The sequence below is a fragment of the Anastrepha ludens genome, chromosome 5 (assembly GCF_028408465.1).
Source record: "Anastrepha ludens isolate Willacy chromosome 5, idAnaLude1.1, whole genome shotgun sequence".
Classification (NCBI taxonomy): domain Eukaryota; kingdom Metazoa; phylum Arthropoda; class Insecta; order Diptera; family Tephritidae; genus Anastrepha; species Anastrepha ludens.
Window position 1 is genome coordinate 13,601,391 of NC_071501.1, and position 25,783 is coordinate 13,627,173.

At 37.8% G+C, this 25,783-nt stretch overlaps 1 protein-coding gene across 1 annotated transcript; it reads left to right on the forward strand.

Annotated features, from left to right (window-relative positions):
• Positions 1–1,102: 1,102 nt before the first annotated feature.
• On the forward strand, positions 1,103–22,137 carry LOC128864478 (CLIP domain-containing serine protease B4). The gene is made up of 6 exons (XM_054104157.1): positions 1,103–1,441; positions 6,186–6,527; positions 6,607–6,715; positions 6,785–6,969; positions 17,349–17,650; positions 18,186–22,137. The coding sequence occupies exons 1-6, from the start codon at positions 1,306–1,308 to the stop codon at positions 18,297–18,299; spliced, it is 1,188 nt and encodes a 395-aa protein (XP_053960132.1). The 5' UTR covers positions 1,103–1,305; the 3' UTR covers positions 18,300–22,137.
• The last annotated feature ends 3,646 nt before the right edge of the window (positions 22,138–25,783 follow it).

Here is a 25,783-nt window from a genome sequence, read left to right on the forward strand (position 1 = left end):
ATTACAAAATTCTTAGTAATAACTAAAGATATTAAATCAATATTCAAATTCTGAACTATTAATTTTTATTAATAAAATTTTTGTTTTTAATTCAAATTTTTTTTTTTAATTTTTTCAATTAACTTCTTCAATATCTTTGACAAATAAATAAATTTTCTCGAAAATTGAATGCTATGCCAAAAATACTTGGTTCGCTTGACAAGAAGTCGCTCTTCTCCCGAATTGACTTCGCTATACTAAAGATATTACCCGTTAGTCAGGGAATCCCGCACGACACCAACCAGTTTTTCACTTGCATCTTTAAACCAATTTTCCTAAGACACCTTTTCTTTAGTTCGAATTCGACGTTTTAGCTCTTTTCCTGAGACTATCCTTGGAAGACAGCGACAACAACAACTGATGAGAAAGTTTGATGAGTTTTGATAACCACAGTCAGTTCTACGTTACTGGAACGTCACGATTTGTATTTGATCACTGACTGTTTCTACATCAATAGTGGAAAAAAATTTGTAGTAGCTGGCTTATGCTGTTAGAACAACAACCAGCTACTACAAAACAAGTACAAATAGTCTGCCAAGTAAACTTATTTCGCTTACAATTTGAAAATATTTTTTTTCTTAGATAATTTGGGTATTCAAATTTGTATACTAATTAAATATTTTTAGAAAGTCATTTAGTGGTGATGATTTTCCACAAAATATTAGTGGACTTCGATTGAAATATGGTTCAGGGTTCAGCCATTAATTTGCCAAACGATTTTCAATTCGTTGCTCTTAACTCGGCTTAACCAAAAAATTTGATTATTTTTCTCTCCATCACTGACTCCGGGCAAAGTGCATGCGAGTGGTACAAACACATGTACGAACATACATATGTATGTGTTTTTTTACAGGTATGAGCACAAATTGCTAAACACATTTTTAAACTCATCACACACACATATGTATGTACATACTTATGTTGGTATTGCAGGCTCATTTGTGCGTGTTACTCCATTTATTCTAAAAACATTAAAAAAAATGGAAATTTGTCACACTAGCCATTATTGCCCGTAACTGTCATCAACCGTTGACCAGTAGTTTGAGTGTTGTCGTCGCATTTGGACGCATTTAAATTTAATTGCTTGATGTGTTTACAATTTCACCAAAATTTCAGTGAAAATAAATTTTATTAAAAATTAAATTTTTGTTTTTTATTACATATATACAAAGCTTACGAAGAGCTAAATTATTTAGTTTATCTTAAAAAAAGTTGTTCCGAAAATTATTCAAATACGCCTATTCGTGTCGGTTTCGTTGCTGCAATATGTTGTGGCAGGATGCTTTCGGTCAAAATGACATTCATGCCAACAATAAATGGTTTCTTTCGGCTTGGCAAATTTTTACATTAATTATAATTGGCTGGTTTGCAGAAGCCGGAAATTGTGAATTTGGTAGTTTCGGTAAGGTTCAATTGCGAAGTTGTTTAAAAAATCATTAAAAAAATATGTGTAATTTAAAAAATAATTATCTAAAATCAAATGCTGTGCAAAAACAAAGAAAAGCTTGAAATGTGAAATGACGATAATTTTTTTTAATATACATAGATTTTGTTACAAGGACTATCGAGGGTTAAAAAAGTTGAAAACAAACTGTTATGCTAGAAAAAAAATTTATGTTGTATTTGTGACCGGACTGTTGGTATCCCTATAAGAAACATTTAAATGGCGAATTAATACAAAAAAATGTTGACTATGAAATAAATTGGTACAAATAATTGATATTTGTGAAAAAATCAATGCCAATTTCGGCAAATTGTCACGCAACATTCTAGATAATGACGTTGATGTAAAGAATCTACTTTTTATTCATTAATTTACACCCATTTTGCGTGTTTGGCCGAGCTCCTCCTCCTATTTGAGGTGCGGGTTCTGACGTTTTTCCACATATGTTCCCACTATACCTCCTACAGTTTTAAGCTGACTCCGAACGGCAGATCTTTTTTATGAGGACCTTTTTCATGGCTTTTATGAGGACCATTTCATGGCTGTTGTCGACTTCTCGCTAAAGTCTTCAGCTGGTTCCATGATAGAGCGCTGTCAACTGCTTGGAATTCATATCGAATAGATCTGCGCCAAAAACCTTTGTGTCTTCCTCGTCCGCGTGAGCCTTCTACTCTAGTTTGATTCTACTAAAGGACTATTTTTGATTACGGATGGTGTGTCGCAGCCAATCTGTAGTCTCTCTCTCTCTTTATTTCCATACTGATGGTTTTGCTTGAAATTTAAATTTGAAAAATGCGAGCGAGAGAATGGTAGCTCCTAAAACACTCAGGCTAAAAAGCCCATTGTATTCAAAGCTCTAGAAAGTAAAGAATTAGATAATCAAGGAGGAAAGGAGAGAAAGAGATAGGATATAATAGAAGCAGAGATAGCTAGTCCTGCGAGTATTTTCCAGATTCTTTAGCAAATCTGAAAATATTCTTCAGTTTAAGAGAACGAATATTACTCATTCTCGTGACATCGAAACCTAAAATTCATAGCCTTGCTCTAGCAAAGGCAGAACACTCACAGATACAGAGAAAATGTTCCGGCTCCTCTAAGCAAGACAGGCAAATCGGGCCCTCGCTGATTCTAATGGTAGTCATATGTTGACCCCATGAGTTGTGTCCTGTAATTATACCGATCTTCACACGAACGTCTTTTCTAACAAGTTTGAGAAGAAAGTTCGGCAGTTTTCTGTTCGAGATTGACAGTACTGCAGTTCTGTAGCGTTCTAGACTGGACGATCGCACTTCATTTAAATTGCACACATGCATCTAATTCATGATTCCTGTAGAACTGATTCCGATTATTGGTTATGGTATCTATGGCTGTGCTCCGCTGCTGAAATAAGATAAAAGCATTAAATCCATTACCCTTAAGCTGCCGATATTTTCCCGTTCAAAAAAATCCAAGCAAAAGTTGCAGAAAAGCGATAAATATCTAAAAAAAGAGAGCAACCTTTTTCTACAAAAAAGGAGCAAAAAAAATGCGTATATGCGTCTAAGTTCAAACTTCAACTGTGTTTGTTAAATCTGAAATTCAACAGTTCTGAAAGGACGTAAAGAAAAAGAAAATCCTAATGAAGGAACAAATGCCATATACTGAGCATGTTTCCTTAAAGTCTTGAGGGTTTTTATAAAGGCATAAGAGGCTTGAATGCAAAATTCACATCTACTTTTAATCCAGGTGAGTTAAGGAAAATGTAGAGTGAGTTTTGCCAAGTTTTATCATAATTTTTAAGAGAATGAATCTAATGACAATAGAAAAAAAGCACATGGGAAAGCATTTTTTTATCATAATCTTTAAGAGAATAAATCTAATGAAAACGGAATGTTATAAACATGGCGAATAGGTAATTTAAAAAGTCCGTATAAAGTGATTGTCAAGATTAAAAAAAAAACGTTTTTTGTTTTGTGCTTACATCTTTTCGTTGGGTGTTTGGCCGAGCTTCTCTTCCAATTTGTGGTGTGCGCTATGATGTTTTTTCACAAACGGGGCGCCCTACAGCTTCATACTGCCTCTGAACGGCAGATGGTTTTTTTATGAGGAGATTTCTCATGGAAGAAATACAACCGTAGGCCTACCTAACATATGCCCACTAAACATTGAGACTAACTTCTGGCATACGCCATTTGAAAACAAGCAATTGAATTAAAAACTATTTTTATTTGGTACTTCAGTCGATTGGTTACATATCAAAAACACATTTAGATTACACTCAATGGACCATTGCACTCGATCTTTCGTTGCTCGATTCGTGCCTCCCAGCCCTTTTCGTACACCATCCGCTTAAGAACTGCCCAGAAATTTTCTATTGGACGTGCCTGCGGCACGTTAGGAGGATTGTCTTTTTTTGGCACAAATGTTATTTTTTGCTCAGTTAACGAATCCAATGTTTTTTTTTTGCATAATGGCAGCTTGCAAGGTCTGGCCAAAACATGATTACGTCGCTATTGTGATATTTTTCGACGAATTTATTCAGTTCTGGCAAGCATTGACCGATATAAACGTCAGCATTGATCGCTTTGTTTTTGCGAATCAATGGTTTTGAAACACCCTTCGAAGAAATGATCACCCATACTATATTAGCACCTTCAGCTCAAATTTTGATTTGCTGACATATTTAACCTCGATTGGTGTTGTTTCGATGTCGTCAGTGTAAAAACCGTCGTTGCCACTCAATTCATGGTGAGGAAATGTGAAGTACGATTATGAATTTTTCATTCGCAAAGTGTTCACGACGAAGTGCACGGCAGCAAATTGGTATTTTTTTCTTTCACGAAAAATTACATTGTTTTTCTTTAAAATCTTGTGAACGCCAGAGTTTGAAATGCCAAATTTTCGTGCTCAGTTTTTTCGTTGTTGCGGCACTTGCTTTTAGTGGGCGACCCGGTATAACCTTATTTTCCGGTTCTTTTCCATTCCAGCAATCTTTCAAAACACGCAAAATAGTCTTCCCGTGGTTTATCTTCAAACACCTTCAGAATTTCACTTGTACTCATTGTACTGAGTCGTCCAAACAGATTGGCGACATATTTACGTAAATCCAGCTTGTACGGCATTTTGAATGGAAACTTTCGCGTAATATGAGTTTGACAGTTAAGTATATAAAGCGTTTTTCAGTAAGAGCGCTTCAACTTTTTTTTTGAATAAAACCCAAACGGTTTGACTTTTTTAACTAATTTTTTTTTTATTATCGAGTTTGAACATATACGTTTAAATATGAAAATCGATTTCTTTTGCATGACCACCGCGTGCACGCTTTACGAAGTCCAATCGTTGAACCCAATTTTCGACCACTCTTTTGCATAAATTGGCCGAAATTCCAGCAATTTCGCGTTCAATATTGGCTCTGAGCTCACAAATCGTCGCCGGCTTGTTACTGTAGACCAATGACTTCACATAACCACAAAGAAAATAGTCTAGAGGCGTCAAATCACACGAGCGCGGCGGCCATTCGACCGGTCCATTTCTGGAAATAATGCGCTCATCGAACTTACTCTTCAACAAATCAATTGTAGCGTGTGCTGTGTGGCTTGTGGCCCCGTCCTGTTGAAACCACATGTCGTCTAAGTCCATACCATTCAATTGCGGCCAAAAAGAATCGTTTATCATGTCGCGGTATCGATTTACATTCACAGTAACGTGGCGATCGTTCTCGTCAACGAAAAAATATGGGCCAATTACGCCGCCGGCATGTAAACCGCACCAAACAGTGATTTTTTCGAGATGCAACGGTGCCTCATGAATCACGTGTGGATTGCTTTCTGCCCAGTAATGCATATTTTGCTTGTTGACAAAGCCATTGAGCGAAAAGTGAGTTTCATCACTGAAGATGATTTTTTGGAAAATAATGCTCTTAAGTATCAGCAACAGAACGATTATTTTCATAAAAAATTTGCACGATTTGCAATCGTTGCTCAAGTGTGTAGCATTCCATAATGAAATGTATACTAATGAAGTTTACAAATGACAAGCGAAAAATAAAAAATATTGCGTCGTTCGCTCTCTCTATCGGAAAAAAGTTGAAGCGCACCTATTGAAAAACGCCTTATAAGCACACTTGGGCATGACAAGTGCATGGAGCTACATCTGTGTGTTTCTTTATGCACTCAAATATATATAATATCTGAAGTTGGTCTCAATGCTTAGTGGACATATGTTACCTACTAACATTCCAGTCTTCTATTCTTTTTCCCTTGACAGTTCCAATTAAAAAAATGCTATTGTTGCTTCAATGCTCCACCTGTGCCATTGTCCTACTCTATCCAGACGTAGGTTTACTATTCAAGGTAGACACTTTTTTAATGAGTTGGAAATGCAGAAATCAGAGATATTCTAAAATTTCTGAAAAGCACACACTACTTTTAGGAGAGATAGGGGCAAGCTCCCCTCGCGGCATCACAATAGACTATGTGCCTGAGTGTGTCCCACAGGACAACCGCTTCAACCTAACTTAACCTACCACCTTGAATAGATTCGCCTCGGAAAAAAAAACAAATCAGCTGGTCCAATGATATCGCCTCCTATAGATTCACCCTGCAACTTTAAATTGGATTTGCCGAGTATACGAATTTCGGTTTCGACCGCACTTAGGCTCCTTTGATTATATAGTTGTTCTTTGTTTGTATTTCTATCTCGAATTGCAAAATATCTTTTACAGAAAAACTCGTTGTGCCCGATACCTACACAATTCCCAGCGTTTCAGCATCACCACAGGGACGCTCCTTTGCGCCACGTTCCTACTACGAAGGCGGCACCGAGTGCACAGTGGGCACGGAATGCACCCCACTACACGACTGTACGGCAATGATTTACGAAGTGGCGAAACGTTGCTATTATGGCGACAAATCGCTATTTTGCGGCGGGGGCGAGGAAATGCCATACGTATGCTGTCCGAGTAGTCCGCTCGAAAAGAATCAAGTGTGCGGCAAATCGCTGGTGCAAGGGCATTTCTATCGGGGCCTAGGCACACACCCGTTCGTGGCGCGCGTCGGTTTCAAGCGTAAGTTTGTGGAATGCAAAAAAGCTATAAGTATTTATATAAAAAGAAGTTAATAAAAAATTCGTACAATCTCTCTTAGATATCAACACTGGTGCTTTTGCGTATCCTTGCGCTGGTTCGGTCATTGCGAGACGCGTCATTTTAACAGCTGCTCACTGTGCCTTGGCTAAGGCAGAAGGACATCGACTGTAAGCTACGCAAATGAAAATTGTGAATTAAATTCATGTTTACGGTAATTTGATACTTTCTCTTTACAGCTCTTCGGTGCGCGTGGGTGAATATGACACCTCCAGTGATCCGGATTGTGCGAGCACAGGATTTTGTGCGCCTCGCTCCGTCAATCATGCGATTAGCCATGTCATTGTGCATCCAGACTATAAACAGGGCCAATATCATCACGATATCGCTTTGCTGGTACTAAAAACGCCACTCAACTATTCAGGTGAGAAAGTTCGTTCACAAAGCTTGAAATGAGAAACGAGTCGGGGTGTAAGCACGTGCGACCTCATGAGTATGCGTGTGTGAGTGTGTGTGTGTATGTGTGCACGCGCTTTGCTTTTTGGTGAATGCAAAAATTTGTATCAGACTCATTAAATGGGAGTTTTTGTACGAGGCTACATTTAATTAAGCTTGTCCGTGAGGTAGTGAAAAAATATAAACAACAAAATTAAAATAATAAAAAAGAGATAATGTGTTTTTGCGTTACATTTCTTCAATTATCGCTCGGATCAAGTTCAAAATAAATATTGTTTGCATGCCATCAGAGGGTTTTGTCAACTATGAAAATTGATATTTTCATGCATACGTATCATGTATTTGTGTATATGTACTATAAATAAGTATGGACCCCGCAGGGGTTTGTATGATACTACCTTTTCGCTAGTGCAAAATTAGTTTTACATTTTACAGATGTAATCGATTTCGCTCCAAATTAGGCGGATGTGCGAAGGTTCGAGTCTCGTGCATGAAACACCAATTGATGGAAAAAGTTTTTCTAATGGCGGTCGCTCCTCAGCAGACACTAGGGTATTTCTGACATGAAAAACATCCTCATGAAACACCATCTGCTATCCGCCATCGGAGGTGGCGTAAAACTGTAGGTCCTTCCACTTGTTGGCAAATTCCTTCTTAACAACTTCAAGATTTGCGTGGCTTGTATGTCACGTAGCGCTGTATTGTTGGCTCGCTCGGATGGCAGCTCCGGATATATCGATGTTATCGAGCCCTTGTCGCAGAAAGTACGTTAACATGGCTTTATATATTAAAGTAACGAATTATTTAAACAAATAAATAAAACATGATATTATGTGAAATATGTGCCATTGGAAGCTGCAACTCTACTCCATCTTTCAGGCAGCATATGGATTCCTCTGGCGGAATATGCGAGTTCTTTTGACTTCATCCATTCATTGCACCAGTTTGCGATGCTTGCGTAAGAAATGAACCCCTCTCGAATAAAGGCTGACTGCATTGATTTGAACAGATGGTAATCCGAAGGTGCAATGTCTGGGAAATACGGCGAGTGGTGCAAGATTTCCCAATTCAGTCCCTCTAAATATTTCTGGACCGCATTTAGCAACTTGTGGACTGGCGTTGTCATGAAGCAAAACCAGTTTATCATGTCTACCGTCGCCTTTCAGCCTCTTTTCTTTGAGCGCTCGATTCAAACGCACTAGCTGCAGTCGGTAACGATCGCCAGTGATGGTTTCAGATGGTTTAAGGAGTTTATAATAGATGACACCCTTCTGATCCCACCAGGTGCACAACTTTTTCGACGCTTAGGGTTATCATAATAGATACGTTTTTCATTGCCATACGATGCAGAAAACCTTTTCTTTTCTACCATGTAATAAGCATCTCATACGTCACCAAATGTCTCTCGATATTCCTCTCCTTTAATTGATTTTGCACCCAGTTACCTGCTTTCTGGACCATTCCCATCGCGTGGGAGGTTTATCAACGGTTGATCTGTCAACAACCAACTCTTTAGACATATCATCAAGGGTTCGACATGCGTCTTCATACAATAATTGTTGCAGTTGAGTATTTTCGAATTTGTTCGGTGCCCTTTTGCTATCTTTATCACTCACGTCTAAATTGCCACTTTGGAAGCGTCGAAACCTATCTTTACAAGTTGTATTTGATGGAGTGTGATTACCGTAAATGTTGATCAATATACGACGCGTTTCAGATGCATTTTTCTTCAGGTAATAATGAAGTATTACTTCCCGCAAATGCTGTGTCAACTACTGCAATCGAGACCTCACATATACACCTTCAAACCACCAGCATATTACCAGAGCGGACACAAAAATAGTATCACCATGGACACATCTTTTACGAGGGCGGAAACTTATTCCTATACCCAATAATATACCATTAACAGTAAGAATGCCACCTTCCTCATTTTGAAAGAAATAACGTCAGATGATGTCGCCAAGCAAAAAATCATACCAAACTGTAAATATTTTTGGATATTTCGATGCTTGGACTAACACTTGTGGCTTGGCTCCTCTCGTCCGGGAAGATGATTTTTAGGTCAAAGTTTCAAACTCCGTATTTGTTACTGAGCCGCAATTTTGGTGATATTTTTTAATAATTTCCAGAAGCTCGATAAGTGTCAAACGACGCCTGATGAAATGGAAAGTCCTACTAACTATATTATAAGAGTTGAATTTTATTCGTAATTTGGACAGGTTCTGAATCACATTAATTGAAAAAAAACTATCACTGCTTTCTGGTCACCCGATACTTTACCGAATATGAGCCCATTGCAGTTTTGATTTTGCAATTGTATTATAAAATAATTCAAACTATTTTAAACCATCAAATATAGGTATATTTAGAAATAATAAAACGTAAAAATTGCCTTTGATTTTATGACATTTCGAAATAAGCTCACTTTTGTCAAGTGGGTGAAAAAGCAGTATTGAAAGGCGAGTGATTCATGTTCAAAAAAACGTTAGCAGAGTAAAACCAAGGCGAATCTATTAAAGGTGGTGTTGGTAAATTAGCTGAGTTGTTTTTTTCTTTCGACGCGTCCATGAAACTGTCAGCTCAGAAGGAAACAAGGCGAAGTTTTTTTTCTAGTTTCTCAATACTTTGTTTTGACAATAAAACGTACAGAACAGTGTTGTTGGCCAAGTGCCACCACCTTTAATCAATGCGCCTTGAGTAAAACGTAAATACTAAAAAAATAAAGTAAAACGTAAATACTTTTTGACAAAAAAAATATTTTCATGGGGTTCTATATACTCATATTTCTAGACTGATAATAATTCTTCCTTCGTGCTTTTATTCCTTTTTCTATATTTTCCAACTACTAGTTTTTATATAAAGTCAAAAGATAAAATCTGTCATTATTAGGGTCAGGGTTAAGCTAAATTGTGTCTAACTTTAATACTCATAGATAAAAGCTTGTGTATGTCACCCACACATGCGTGTAGGAAATGTTCTCAATAGTGACCTTTTTCGTTCGTTATTTTTAAATGTGCACATTCATGTAAAAATTAGAAAGTCCTTGTTGATCAATCAAGTAAATATAATTAATGAGCAAATGTGTAATGCAAATTTATATAAACTGCATGAAACTTTTAACCTCTGTCGCCGGAAATTTGTGCGTGATTACTATTCAAGGCGTTTGCCGAGCTCGATACTCATTGTTGATATGCAACATTAAATGGTAGAAAATATTGTTTTTAATGACGGTTGTCACCCGGTAAGCAAAGAGAAACCTCCAAGCAGTACTCTAAGCTCATTTTTTCCATGGAAAAAGTTTTCATATTAGCCATGGACTCAAAAAATATTATAATGCCACCGGAATGGGGTTGTATATTGAACTATGTCTGTGATCATGTGTTTGGCAGGCCCTGTGTAGTTTTTTTTCGTGTTGAAGTCAGGAGTTTACTCGAGGGAGCCAAAAACTATCTCAAGCTTGGAAACCAAAAACGATTTTTTCAAATGCCCGAAACCCCTACTCAAATACGGATGACAGATTTACTCATGGTGAAAAAATATTTGCAGGTGTGGCCAATATAAGACCGTTAATCAGCTCTCAGCGAATCTATCATTCCAGCTTCTGCCCCATATGATAAGATGGGCATGATGAGAGCCTTACAGTGTTAGTTTTGTTCGTCAAGAGAGAATTTTACTACTCAGTTCCTACTTAGTTCAAAGTAGCACTTGTTGGCAAAAGATATACTAAGTTAGATTTCAAGGCTGATACTCGTATTGTTATCGGTTTTAATGCTGGTTCTTAGATAAACGAAATCTTTTATAACTTCGAAATCACAACTGTCAACAGTGACATGGGTGCCGATACGCGACTGCGCTGACTGTTTAATTGATGACAGGAGGTACTTCGTTTTGTCCCCGTTCACCACCACACCCATTCCGGCGGTAACTAGCGTAGATTGCAAGATCAATCTTCTTATGGATTGGACAGAGTACACTTAAAATCCAAGACAAGCTTCATCCGGCCGCATTTGGCATTGGAGCTGATACATGCACCTTACCAGCACCACGCCGCCATATTTGAATAGCTCAGCCAGCAGTCCGTTGGCGCACGCGGCTTTGTTGTACTTTAGCCGCGTTATTGCTATTCTTATTGCTTACCTCGTCATGGTCAGGTAGCGAAAGGCAACGTCAATCGTCAACGATTGGGGTATCGGGATCTTCACATTCTCTACGACATGCGTATTTGTCACTGTTTAGCTAGTTGGAGAAGTGTTCCCTTCATAATTTAAGAATTTTCTGGATGTTAGTCACCAGATCGCCCTCTTTGTTCTTACAGGAAAACACCGCCGAACTTTTTGGTAGAATTTTCGGGCGTTCCTCAAGCTCCTCGCACTCACGTATTTCGACCTCTCGCTTCTTCATTCTGATACTACGTCTTCCTTTTTCAGCTATTTTTTACTTTACAACACTACTAATCAGGTCGCAAATATATTAGTTAAGCGCCTTCAATTCAAAGCGGTAATATCAACTTAAGTAGAATATTTTGTGTTGTTGCTTTCTAGGTAATTCGTAAATTTTCTAGTGTTCTTTAACTGGTCGGAGGCAAAAAGAATGTAGCAGATATGGTAAGGGGTTAGGGGTAGTCAGAGGCCTGAAAAAATGATGATTTTTAATCATTTTTTTATTAGTCAATTGCTTTATAATGCATGTTCCATGGACAATAAAATGTCATCATGTTTTGACTTGACTTTAGCGAAATTTAAAAAAAAGAGAGGTTGTCTGTAAAGTCGGTTTGCTGACGATAGTTTAACGTGACAACGTCATAACAAAATACTGATGTAATGGTTGCAATTTTCAAAACAAAATTTTGATTTTATTTGTTTGATAGATATTTTGTATGGATATAGAGGAGGAGGTAAATGGAATCCCAATGGAATAGGTCAAGTTACATTTACACAAACGTGAAAAATGACGAAACATTTATCAAATTCATGAAAGATATCTTCAATTTTGATTGTGCATCAGACGTTAATAAGTCAACAACACTAAGAGGCACCATCATCGATTTGTCTTTTTCAAGACACTTTACACTCGAAACACTCCCTTTCATTTCCTACTTTTTCTATCATCTCCTATTCTCAACAGAGAAATGGTTCATTACCATGCACACAGGAAGAAGGCATATTTAAATACAAATATGTGAATTTATATACTAATGCGCATATACATACATATATATGCTCACTCAAGTAGGAGAGCGCCAGATGTCGAACGGTGCCGAACGCGGGGCCGATTGTGCTCTTTGTCGTTTGTCCGCGCTCTCGCTTGCAGTTCAAGCAAGGTAACGACCATTGAGCAAGATAACGACGAATGAGCAAGATAACGACCATTGAGCAAGATAACGACACAATTTTTCGTGCGTGCAGCCGGCTAAATCGGATTATAAGACATTTTCCCGTCAAAAAAACGAAATTTTCAAAAAACAAAAAAATGCTTCGATCAGGCTCGAGTTTTTTATGTTTTTCAAAAGTAGTATAAATTTTATTGAAATCTTCTAAGCGATTTTTAAGTTACAGTGATCACCAGTTCAAAAAACATGGTTTTGAAAAAACGCATTTAAAGTTTTGTTATCGATTTATGTAGAGTTATACGAATTATTTAATTATTTACACAGTGTCATATATTCCTGGGCCATATAATAGTTCTTCAGCCGTCATAGCAGCTTCCAAAATATCGATTTGCAGCTGCCTACGTAGCATTCTACCTTCTCGAACGCTCCGGAGCGCCCGAGCGCCCTTTGTTAATTGTTGAATAACTCGATAAGTATTTGTCGGATTCACTTCAAATTTTCACACAAGACTTTTAAGATATTATACTTTAAGAAAATGCAAAACAAAATCCAATTTTTTGAAATTTCTGACTACCCCTAACCCTGTAATCCATATCGTATTCATATTCGTATTTTTTGTCATATTCGTACATGCATTCGTACTCGGATTCGTATCCTTAAAAACGATCATGATTTTTTTTTTTATTGATTGTGCATATTAATAATGACACAAATTTGTATTAGTATTAGTATTCTTATTTTTATTCATATTCGTATTCGAATCGAATCCTTACTAGGACACGTATTCGTATTCGTTCGCATACTCGCACTCGTATTTGTATTCGTATTTTTCGTAGTGATAAAGCTGCAAAAAAGCTTTTGATGGCTTCAGTATGATTCATCTTTGCTGCAATGTGTTTTATTTATTTATTTTTGTTTTCGAATATGGAGTTTCAACCTCTCTAAGAGTGTTCTGTTGATAGAAAAGGATATATAAGTTTCAATTTGCCAATATAAATCCAAATTTTGTTAAGTCTAGATTAGTCCCACAAAGAACATTGTTCGCTGCCTTCAGGCAGGATGACTAAAATTTTCTTTCAATCTTTAGATCACTCGAATATTCGTACGTTCTTCTCTTACTAAAGATTCAAGCCAATCAGAAATAATTTTGCATTTTTCCAGTTAAAAGCGTTGATAGGAACGACGTCTTTACCTGAGGCAGAAGCACACAAATTTATGGCGTGGCGTAGATTGTCGACACGTGGCCTGTCCTGCATTAATTGAAATTTCAATGTAACAAAAGCACAAACGATCACTTGCGAAATCGCTTCAACACCTCTTAAAACACCTGTTTCCATTTAATTATCAGTGATTATGGAATATTTTTTGTGCCTACCCGTTTAAAGTATGGTTGGTTGCCCCGCAAATTATGACAGCGGCTGTCACAAAAGCCATTATTTTAACACGTAGGAATATTCTGTATTCTGTATTGCCTAGTGGCGTACATTAAAAATAGCGGATAAATCGATGGATGCCTCAAGTCAGAGAAGTTGCGTATAAAAACCCTTTTCAATGCACAGCAGTGAGCTTAGCAAAGCTTATGCACCTTGGCGCGTTGTATTGATGCAGGTACTTGCTATACAATGTTGTGTGGCATCAGGCCAACCCGGAGGACGTACTCGTAAGCATGAAAAATGTCAAATGAGTGGTACGGCAGCCGCTAAGTGTGATTTACAATCTGATTTAATTGGATGATACAAGTGAGTACGAGTTAAATGCTTTGGGCAATTGTTTTGCCTGCATCGGAGGACCCCACATGCGAGAGCCTGCGGATGCAGTCGAATATATTTATAAGGGGCGAGTACGAATCTCACGTTATTAAGCCATAAAACTCATTATAGCAACGAAATTGGAAAATGTCGATAATGATAGTGTTGCGCTCTGATTTTGTTGATTTCTTTTCACATTGGCGTACTTTTAGCAACGACGCGCGCGCCTGAGTACGTGATATCGATTGATGCATGTAAAAAAAATGTACAAATCTACGCGTGTTTTTTAAATTGAATAAAATTTTGGGATCGCCACTTTTGTGTGCTTAATGGTATTGCCAAGTGGTTGGTATATTTGTTTTGTGCTATTAATGCAATAAAAGTTGTGTGTAAGTTAGGTTAGGTTAGGTTAGGTTATCCTAACCTGTATCTACGTTAAAAAAACAAAAATAATAATCTGTGCAAATACCTGTTGGACGCCATCAACTTTTATGCATGAGAGATCTGTTTCCTTTGGTCTCCTATCTCTCTTGTAGGAGAGAAAGAAAAATTATTAAAATTAATTGGGAAACGAATATATTGTCAAAACTTGTTAATAGGAATCTATGCAATGAAAGGGTAATCAATTTAGAAGTATCGAATTTCCGGCATCAAAAAGTCGTTTATCATGGCGCGATAGCGTTCGCCATTCATTTTTACATTGGCGCCAGCCTCGTCTTTGAAGATGTATGGGCCGACGATTCCTCCAGCATCAAACTTTTCAATGGATGTAATGGCTGTTCTTGAATGGCTTCGGGTTGCTCTTCAGCCCAAATACGGAAATTTTGCTTATCGACGTAGCCATTAAGCCAAAAATTCGCCTCATCGGTGAACGGTTATGTACACCATAAGTTGGCCTGAGCGCGCGATGAACACTTTTCACAGAGCATCGATTTTCGTAATTGAGTCTTTTCATGATGAAATGTCAATGAACACTGAAAACATTATGTATTTAGTTTGACAGTAGTCACGCGTGATCTGTCGAAAGTCCAATAGTACCTTTGATCACCCTTTATATGGATACAGGTTGATTGAAAAGATGGCAAAACAAAAGAATGTGAATTTTGTAGTGAGACTAGTTTTGTATTCAATATAATCTACATCAACTTTATTACATTCCAATGATCCTCGAATAAATTTATGTCATCTCAGTACTGCTTTTCGGAAGCTGTTCCACTGCTTTTGTAGAGCTTCTACTTTTTACATAAGTACATATATGTATGTTAAAGTTCCCGGATTTATTCAGAAAATTCAAAATACAAGTTCATTTCTCAAAAGATATATTATTGCCAGCACCGAAGGCCCTAGTAGCCAGTGTGCTAATTAAGTTAGGGTTATATTGTATATATCTCCTATAAATAATAATAATATATTATTGCCTTCAAAGTACTCCCCATCAACTTCCTCTTTTTCTTCTTCTTGACTGGCGTGATAACCGCTTACGCGCTTTTGGCCGAGCTTAACAAAGCGCGCCAGTCGTTTCTTTTTCCCCAGCATTTCCATTAACTGCAATGAACCTATGCCAGTGTTTGGTCCAGCTCTCGAAACATTTCTGGAACTCTATTTCCGGTATAGCCACCAAAGCCGTGTTCGATGTTTTCATTACTTCTTTTCGGCTCTTAAAACGCGTTCCCCCGAATGCTTTTTTGACTCGATCAAATAACAAAAAATCGCAGGCAGCCATATCAGGTGAATTTGTTGGCTGTTGGATGGCCTTCGTTTCGTTCTTGGTCAAAAATTCATTTATAATGACGGCACTGTGGGACGGTGCGTTATCATGATGCAAAATCTATGAGTTGTTTTCCTACAAATCCTTTGTTTTTGCGAATTGCTTCACATAAACGTCTCATAATTCCCAAACAATAGTCCTTATTAAGTGTCTGACCTTCTGGAAAAAATTCGTGCTGAACAATAACGTGGTAATCCATAAAACCGTGAACATCAGTTTCGTTTTTTACTGAAGGCGACAAGATTTTTTTGGGCTTGGTTCATTCTGAGCTCTCCACTCACTCGTCTGTCATATGTACCCATAAACTCACGTTCCGTCTCGAGTAATGATGCGTTTGATGAAAGTTGGGTTGGATTTAGCTTTGGAAATCATGTCTTTGGCGATATCAACGCGGTATGAAATTCAGGTGCTTTGGGACCAACTCAGCGCAAACCCAAGTCATTAATTACAATGTCCCGATCATTTTCATAAGCAATGCTCAAGTCCATTGCTAGCTCTTTGATGGTTAATTTTAGGTTATTGACCAACTTTTTTCACTTTATTGATGTTTTCATCAGTTTTAAATGCCGATGGCCTGCCACTATATTCGCTATCCTGGATAGACTTCGATCTTTTCAGAGGCCTTCATGCTCCTCGTAAACGGATTCCAGCTTATTTCTTTAGAGTATTATTACCGAAACAGTTTCCCAACATTTCAAAAGTTTTTGCACCATTGAATCCATTTTTAACGCAAAATTTATTACAAACTCTCGTTGTTGCAAATTCAAATCCATTTTTAAAACTGAAAGAAGTTCAAAACACGTGCAGAGTTTTTATGGAAGTTAAGTCACGCAGGATGGATCTTTTTCAGGTGTTATATGGCTGGCCATTGCTTCTACTTCCCTTGGAATTCCAATCTAGGACCATTCATGTGAAGCCGGTTTTCTAAAAGCATGGCCATTTCCAGTGTGTTAGCTGGCGTCAGGTGGGCTCCTCGGTTCTTTGCCTCCACAGTTCTCCGCTACGTATTAGGTTGGGCCAGAATACTCTGCATATTATTCTCAAGCATTTGTTGGTGAAGTTTTGAATCATCGTTTTCGAAACAAGCCGCATTTCATTTCCATATAGCAGCGTCGACTAGACACATGCGTTGAATATCCTGAGCTTGCTTTGCGAGTCTGATTGCGAGTTCGTCCAAATTTTCCATAAGTCCTACAAGATGCAGACCTTGCCTTGCTATAGTCCAACCCAGGCAGCAGAAGCTATCAAAGAACTCCACTTCTTTGCCATCTATTCTTACGTGGTTACTGTTTGTTTGGTCATTTCGTGATGGCGAAAATGAGCGGAGAGAGGAGGCAACCTTGTCTCTTTCTAAATAGTACTCGTATTTTATGTACAATTTTCTACGGCGTTATTGTTACTGTGGACTTAATTTGAAAATAAAGTGTTTCTTTTATCAGCTGCCTCATAACTTCTTTAATATTACTTATTCTCTTCTCTCCTCTCCACACCCTTCATAGTCGCAACTCAACCAATTTGCCTGCAAAAGTCGCGAACCAACTTGGTGGTGGGTAAGCGCGCAACGATCGCAGGCTGGGGCAAAATGTCCACTTCCAGTACGCGTCAACCGGAAATGGCACATTTGGACGTACCACTAACCAGCTGGGATCTTTGTTTGCGCAATTACGGCTCCACCGGTGCACTTGAATCTCCGAATTCAATAGAAGGGCAATGGATGTGCGCAGGTGGTGAGGGCAAAGACGTGTGCCAGGGTTTTGGTGGTGCGCCGCTGTTTATACAGGAAAATGGCATTTACTCACAAGTGAGTAGCTTTTTTATTTTTAGTAGTTTCTAAAATTTGATTACTACGAGAGCGGGTCAATAAGTCCGTGACTTTTTGTATTTCTGACCTCTTTACTGAAAAAGAAATACTGCTCCTGTCAACAGGCATCTGTCAGTTGACTCTTGTCAAAATTTGAACGTGCTGCGTCAGTTAGTTTGTGTTTTATGGATCCATCACCACACACCAGAGACCAAACAACAGTCGAAACAGTGAGTTTCTAATGGTGAATCGGCTTAATAAGCACACGAAAATCATTTTTTTCCATTTTCTCTTCAAATTACTGGGTAGTCTGATAAAGGTAGCTGTAAAACACAAACTAACTGACGCAGCACGTTCAAATTTTGACAGGAGTCAACTGACAGATGCCTGTTGACAGGAGCAGTATTTCGTTTTCAGTAAAGAGGTCAGAAATACAAAAAGTCACGGACTTATTGACCCGCCCTCGTATACTATTTTGTATTTTTTTTAATAATCTTTTATTACTTGGTTTATTATAATTTTTGTATTCCAACAGATCGGTATAATGTCCTTTGGTTCGGATAACTGTGGCGGCTTGCGTATACCGAGTGTTTACACATCGGTGGCTCATTTCGCTGAATGGATACACGACAATACGCCACCGGAGTAAGCGGCACTCTTACCTGCATATGAGAAGTTTTGGAGTATTTGGTTTTTAAGAAATTTGTACAGGTTTTCAAGTAAAATTGAGGCAGTTGTTGGCGGTCTTCAGACGGAGTCCGCTAATATTACAATTCGGCATACGGTTACTAGGTAAACTTTTTGAAGGCACATATTTTGCTTTCATTCTTGAAAAAGTCAGAAATGGCAATTTAATTTTTTTGGAACAAAAAAAAGAACAAAAATAACAAAAAGAAATATCACATAATAAGGTGCCTTCCAGCGATTTTCGGACAAAAACCTTTAGTATTGTCAAACAGCAAAATAATTCTCATAAGAGAGTGTAACGGGAGCGCATTTGGGAAATAGTGATAGAACGCAAAAGAGAATTTTTCCTGCAAGTATATGCATACGAGGGTTGCTATTTATATTTCTAGCCTAACAATGGCAAAGTAAGCATTTGAGTTTAAAAACTGTTTTATTGTTTTTCAAAATATTCTTCTCTTTTAAAGTCGTTTGAACCTATTTTCGAAGCACTCTATCCCGTTGCGCGATGGTGCTTGTTCGGCTTAATTCATCGTTGCATTTTTGACTTGTTAATCCACGTCGAAATTTGTGAAAAAATAATTACACGAATATGTTTAAATTCATTTATTTGGTTTATTTCTATATATTGAGTTGGGGATTAAGAGGTTCTTCATCAAATTCAGAAAGCCCTTCGCAGCGGGACGTGTCATCGACCTCAAAGTTATCATTTTAGAACTTTTAAAAACCTTTCCGTGCTGTGGACTCGTCTATGATACCTTTTCCGTACACGTCGCAAATGTCCCGGGCTGCTTTGGCAGCTTTTTGACCTCGATGAGAAGCAAAGAAGAGCAGATGTCGAAAATGTTTCTTTTTGCCTCCTGGGTATTCCATTTCTAAGTCTCAAAACTAATAAAAAATTAAATAATTCAAAAATACAATGAACATAGTTTTGTAGTGCAGAAAGAATTCTATCGAATGAGTGCTTACTCTTTGCCAAACAGCAAACGAATCGTTGTAAAGCAAAAGAAAATATAAAAACGCTAAGAACTTATTCCCCAACCCAATCGCTCACACATCAATACGTTCTAAGTCCGTGGACAGTAAAATATGTAAAATTTTCCTATAGAAATGTTAGATGGCGTCTGACAATACTAGAAGTGCCGCAGACCAGAAATATAAATAGCAACCCTCGTAAAAGTTAAAATTTTTGTTTTTTGTTAATTACAAAATTCTAATATTCTTAAACCCAAAATTATTGATTTCGCGTGCAAAAACTTTTCAATGAATTTTAATCGAAAAACTTATGATCTTAGTCCCCTTTGCTGAAATGTCAAAGCCCGGTGAAAAGTTTGATAAATTCCTTGTTGGTTTATGTAGGCACTACAATCTCAAAATAGCTTTTAACACTGTTTGTTGTTGTTTTTTTCCTAAAACTTATGTACAAGGTGGCGCAAAAGTAACCTTGCGATGTTTTTAGGCTGTAATTTAAAAAAAAAAATGAAAAACTTTGATTCTTCTTGTGGATTATTTTTATTTGGTCTTTTAATTTTTTTTACATTAAGTCGAAAATATGATGTCATGTAAATGGCCGCCGCCACAGTTGATTGCGATAGGTCCTCACATTCTTGACGGATATTGTCTTTAAGAGCTGCAAGAGTCTGAGGCTTGTTGCCATAAACCCGCGCCTTCAAAAAGCCTCACAAAAAGAAGTCTGGAGCGGTCAAATCAGGCGATCTTGCTGGCCAGTGCAAATCCCCAAAACGGGAGATTAGGCGCCCGGGAAATGCATCCTTCAGAATATCGGTTGTGGCACGTGCAGTGTGTGCTGTTGCACCGCCCTGTTGGAACCACATGTTTTCCAATCCCAATTCATCAAGTTGCGGCAAAAAGAACTCGATGATCTTCGAAGACTCCTCCAGCGAAAACAGCACACCATACAGTGACTTTGAGCGGGTGTAATGGCTCTTCGTGGGTTACACGCGGATTTTCAGTGCCCCAGAAGCGTAAATTTTTCTTATTTACGTACCCGCTAAGATGGAAATGGGCCTCATCACTCATGATTATTTTTGATGAAAAATCATCTTCCTCTTGGTGGTGATTAAGGATGGCTTGAGCGTATGTTAGACACGATTGGCGGTCAGAAGCTAACAGCTGATGCACCGTCTGGACTTTGTACGGAAACATCTTCAAATCTTGCACCAAAATTCGCCGTAAAGACCGTCGACTGATACCAATTTGCGTGGCACGTCGTCTGGTCGATGTCAACGGCGATTCCATGACATACTCGGCTACAGCAGTAATATTCTCTGCAGAACGGCTACTCCGGGGTCTGCCACGCCTGGCAGCATCTCGTGTTGTGCCAGTCACTTCGAGGCGAACGGCTAAACGTCGTAGTGTTTCACCAGTAGGCGTTGGACGGCGAGGAAATCTGCGACGAAATTCACGTTGTGCCAAAGTCACCGACCGATTATTGGTCAAATAAATAGTCAGCAATATTCCGCGTTCTGGAGCAGTGTAGCGTAACATTGTTTATTAAAGTGTATTTCGCATGTGTTTACTACACAAACGTCAAAACAGAACTGACATTAGGGGCCAATCGCAAAATTTATAGCATTTTCTGATAGGAGGATTACTTTAGCGCCACCTGTTACATATTTCTTCAGATATTTCTTTCTTCATCTTCGGTATCAGAGCTCTTCGCTAGAAATTGGTTTGCCTCTTTATCCGATTCATCTGATGAAGGCAATTAGTTCTGTCACAATACTGCGTAAGATTTGATCGTTTCCGAAGTCTTCAGTAAAACTAGAATTCTGTGGTTTGAAATTTATGAAGACAGTAAAAATTGGTTTCCAAATAGGAAAATATGTTTACATGCATCTTCAAATTTTCGGGTTTTGCGTGCAATTGACTCTTCTTCTTCTCGATATGCGCATAAGCGCTTACGCGATTTTTGCCCGTGCAATTGACTCACACTTTCCAAAACTTACACTGGATTTTGAGCGACAAATTAACGCTGAATTTATCAAGTGTATCTAACATCTTTTTTAGTGACTTTTCATAAGGGTTTGAAGCCCTTTAATAACTTCTTTGACTGTGATCGCCTTTCCCCCTACCAACGTAGGCTAGCTGTGTTCCTCACTAAAATAGTCTTGCTTACGATTGGATTATTCGAAACGGTCATACATACATGTATACTAGGCCGAGTCGATTTGTGGGGAGGCAAAAAAATCGCCCATTGCTCTGTGAAAATCATATTCTAGGGATCAAAATAAGAAACTTTGCCGAAGGAACCATACCTCTAAAACGAATTCTGATGTCCCCCAATTTGGGTCGAACTTTTTAATTTCTTTTCTCATGTAAAGGCCAAAAATGGTGATATTTTGAAATGATTGTATGGGGAACCCCCCAGGGGAGCTCCAGGGGGTGTGCCACTGGCATGGGTGGATCGGCCGTCCAAAGTTAGTGGGGGTCGGTCATACATTTGGACTCGATTGGGGGACATCAGGATTCGTTTTAGAGGTATGGTTCCTTCGGCAAAGTTTCTTATTTTGATCCCTAGAATACGATTTTCCCAGAGCAATGGGCGATTTTTAAATCGACCCGCCCTAATGTCTATGTTCTACCTAGAAACGAAAGATTTGTATTGCCGAACACCGAATTGTAACTTTATCGAACTCAGTCTAAATACCCCATTATTTGTGTAAAAAGTGATTTTCGGATGTAATTTTATATTCATATTTATTTATGTAAATTATTTTAAGAAGTTCTTGATATAAAATGCGATATACTACAGTATTTATTTAATAACATTACATGGAATGTTGGACCAATAAATTGTTTGTGGAAAATTAAATGTACTTTTATATATTAAAAGTGTTGAGATTTTTGTTTCAAGTATTATCATATTTTGTATTATTCTTTTACTAAAAATTTCATTAAAAATTTAGTTGTTTTATATATTAAAAGTGTTGAGTTTTTTGTTTCAAGTATTTTCATATTTTGTATTATTCTTTTACTAAAAATTTCATTCAAAATTTAGTTCGCGCATAAAATAAACCATTTGGCCAAAAAATTCTCTCGTATTGATCAAACTATCAATGATAAAAATACTTTAATTGTAATAATTGATCTTTGAACCTTACTTTGCTCAGCGGATATTTATTGACTGTCTGTTGAGTGCGCGTATATTTGTGAGACCATTTACATAGAAAGCAGTTAAAAATAGCATATCTGTATATAGCAAACGTAGAATCGTGGATAGCGCAATACTCTGAATGAGTTATATTTTAATAATTTATGCAAAAAATTAATTATTTTATGTGTTATTATGGATGAAAACAGCAGACACAATGACTCTGCTCTATTGAATAAGTAATTATAAGAAAAATAAGATTAATTAATTATTACTTACTCAACGCTCTGCTCTGTTTGAGGTGCGCTAGAACGAAAATCCTTTGCTGATTGCTGACTAAAGTGAACAAGTAAAAACATGTCAATATACATATCAGGAATTTGAAGACAAGGACTCAACCCTTAACATTTTATTTCAACCCAGTGGGAAGATTTAATATGTATTAGCATTTTATGCGATTATGCTAAATGTTAACGAGTGTGAGTAGGTATAGTTATTCTTATACTAGACGTCTGTATAGTTAATCTATGTAGTAGCGGTTGACAGTGATTGTGCTCATTTGTTATTTTTTTATAAATCTTCGAGCTTCGAGCTGAATTTCAGCCAACATGAGCTCCAGAAAAGGGTAAGTGATAACTTTTCAATTCATTATTTATAATTTTAGTGATGCGATGTTTTTAGTGAGCCATTAGTTATATTATCGGGTAAATTATGAACATGGAGATATTTCTATAGTATTTGTGACTTTTGTAAGGTTTCATAGAACGTTTCATTTGAGGTGCAGTGGTAATAGGAAGCGCCATAATACTCGGTTGCTGAATAAGTTTTGCGGTTCGTTAAGAAAAACACAATTTTATGGTTTGAAATACTTTACATATTATCTCGTGTAGTCACCCTGTACATCAATACATTTGTTCCAACGAGATTCCAATTTGTGAATTTCATTCCTGAAGTGAGAATCCACAGCTGTCATGATCTCGTCATTTGATAAAAAACGCTTTCCACGCGTTATTTTTTCTAAGTCTGGAAACAGATGGAAGTCACTAGGTGCCAAATCTTGTGAATGCAGTGGATGGTCCAACAATTCGAACTTCAATTCATGGATTTTTGCCATGCTTTTGGGGGACCCGGTGCCGTGTCCTGATTAAAGCGAATTTTTTTCTTTTGCAAACTGGCTATTTTTTCACGAATTTTTTCCTTCAGCTGATCTAAAAGGTTACAATAATATTCAGAATTTACTTTTTTACCTCTTTGCAAGTAATCCACAAAGACAATTCCTACCGCATCCCAAAAATGTGATGCTAACACTTTCCTGGCCGTTTTCTGGACACGAATCAAAAATTTCTAATACTGCTCAATGAGATGCCTACGGCTTCTGCTAAATCTCTTTACTCACTCGATGATTTACCAATACGATAACCTGTATGTTTTCAACGATTTCTGGTGTTGCTGTTGTTTTTGGACGTCGTTGACGTGGATCGTCTTGAACAAAATGCTGTCATGACTCCGGTTACGTCAGCCAATCAGCTGATTCTTTAAAATTCACTGAGAGCCGGTTAACGGTCTGATATTGGTCACACCTTCTGAATTCTTTTCATCGTGTGATGGCCACAACCTTTTGCTACTATTTGGAAGTTTTTCGAACAAAATGCAATTAATTATATACCAATTTTTCTTCTTTTCTCAATCTCTCTCAAAAGTTGTCTTCTTTGTTTGTAAAACAATTTTTCTCAATGTACGCTGCTACCTCAAAGATGATTGACGATAGAAATGTCTGGATGTACATATGTATGTATCTTACCACTTTTAGACACGATACCGTACAAACACAATAACCTGCTTCGTGGCACAGCTGATCTGCATCTTGCTATGCGCCTTGCGATCATATGTTGGCAGTCTTACGAACAGCTGCTCTAAAAAGCTATTAGTCATTGTGTGAAGAGAGAAAAAGGAAGACAGTTTCACGCATTTAACCGCAGTACATTTAATGGCCATGCACATTGTGACGGATACATTTTTATTTACAGCAAAAAGGACTGACAAAAATTCAATTACATGGGTTATTTGAAAAAAAGGAACAAAAAAAAAAATGCATTTCACTCTTATCTTCACTTCTTCTTCTTGGCCACTTCTGCCTAGTAGGTACCACAAGGCAAAGGGTAAACCTCTGCGACTGCATTTGCACCATAAAAAGCTTCTCGTTAATGTCATTCCTGCTGCGTTTTGAAGCAGAGTAGTGTCAAAGGAAAGTGATTGCGCAAAGGGTCGTAGACTTAAAAAGGTTATTTATTATAAAGATTTTGTAAAATAGAGTAGGAAACCGATAGGCTACACAAAAAGTCAACTATGAATAAAAATTTTTGTTCAGCCATTTCACTAATCCATCAACGAATGCACGACATTTTTTCTTATTCGAAGAAAATGCGTAGTCTCATCTGAGGAAAAAATTATCCAAAAACCAACGAAAATTTTTGAGCGACTTCCAGTTTGCACTTTATTATACTGAAATTTAATGAGCTATAAGACTTTGTACCCAAGTCTTTTTTTTAACTTCTGACTACTTTAGGTTAAGTTAAATTGCAGCTCATGTAAGAGCCTTTTTGGACAAAGATTCAAGTTCGTACAAGGTGATACCATGCAGGGGAAAATAGAGGGTAAAGAACCGAACAGAGGGGAAAAGGAAGAGGGGGCCTTGGATTAGAGGAGGATGACAACGAAACGGTGGCTAATTAAAATTGAGCAATTGAACTACAAATCAAGCTGCTGATGAAATTCATTAAGTGTGTGAATATTTAAACCTGCTATATCCGTGGCGGTCGCCGTAGCCGAATGTGTTGGTGCGTGACTACCCTTCGGAAGACGTAGGTTCAAATCTCAGGGAAACACCAAATTGAGGAAAAAGTTGTTTCAAATAACAGTCGTCCCTCGGCATTCAATGGCAAAGTTCCCAGTGTATATCTGTCATGAAAAAGTTCCTTATAAAAATATCTGAAATTGGGAGTCGGCTTAAAACTGTAGGTCTCTCTATTTGCGTAGCAATATCAAGACGCTCGCCGCAAATAGGAGGACGAGCTCGGCCAAACACCCAAGAAGGGTGTAAGACCCAATCATATATACATATATATATATCCGCAGGTGTAGCAAAAAAGTGAGAGCCAAGACGTCTGAATCTTAGCCCGGCCAGAGCAGGTCAACTGAGGAGAAGATGCTGAGATATTCCACCTCATTCACCAGACAGCTTCTGAAGAAACGTCTTGATGTCTTTCCAAGTCTAACCACATGGATACCTAAAGGGCAATGCCCGGTGAGCATGCCTACCAAATTCGAGCGGTGCG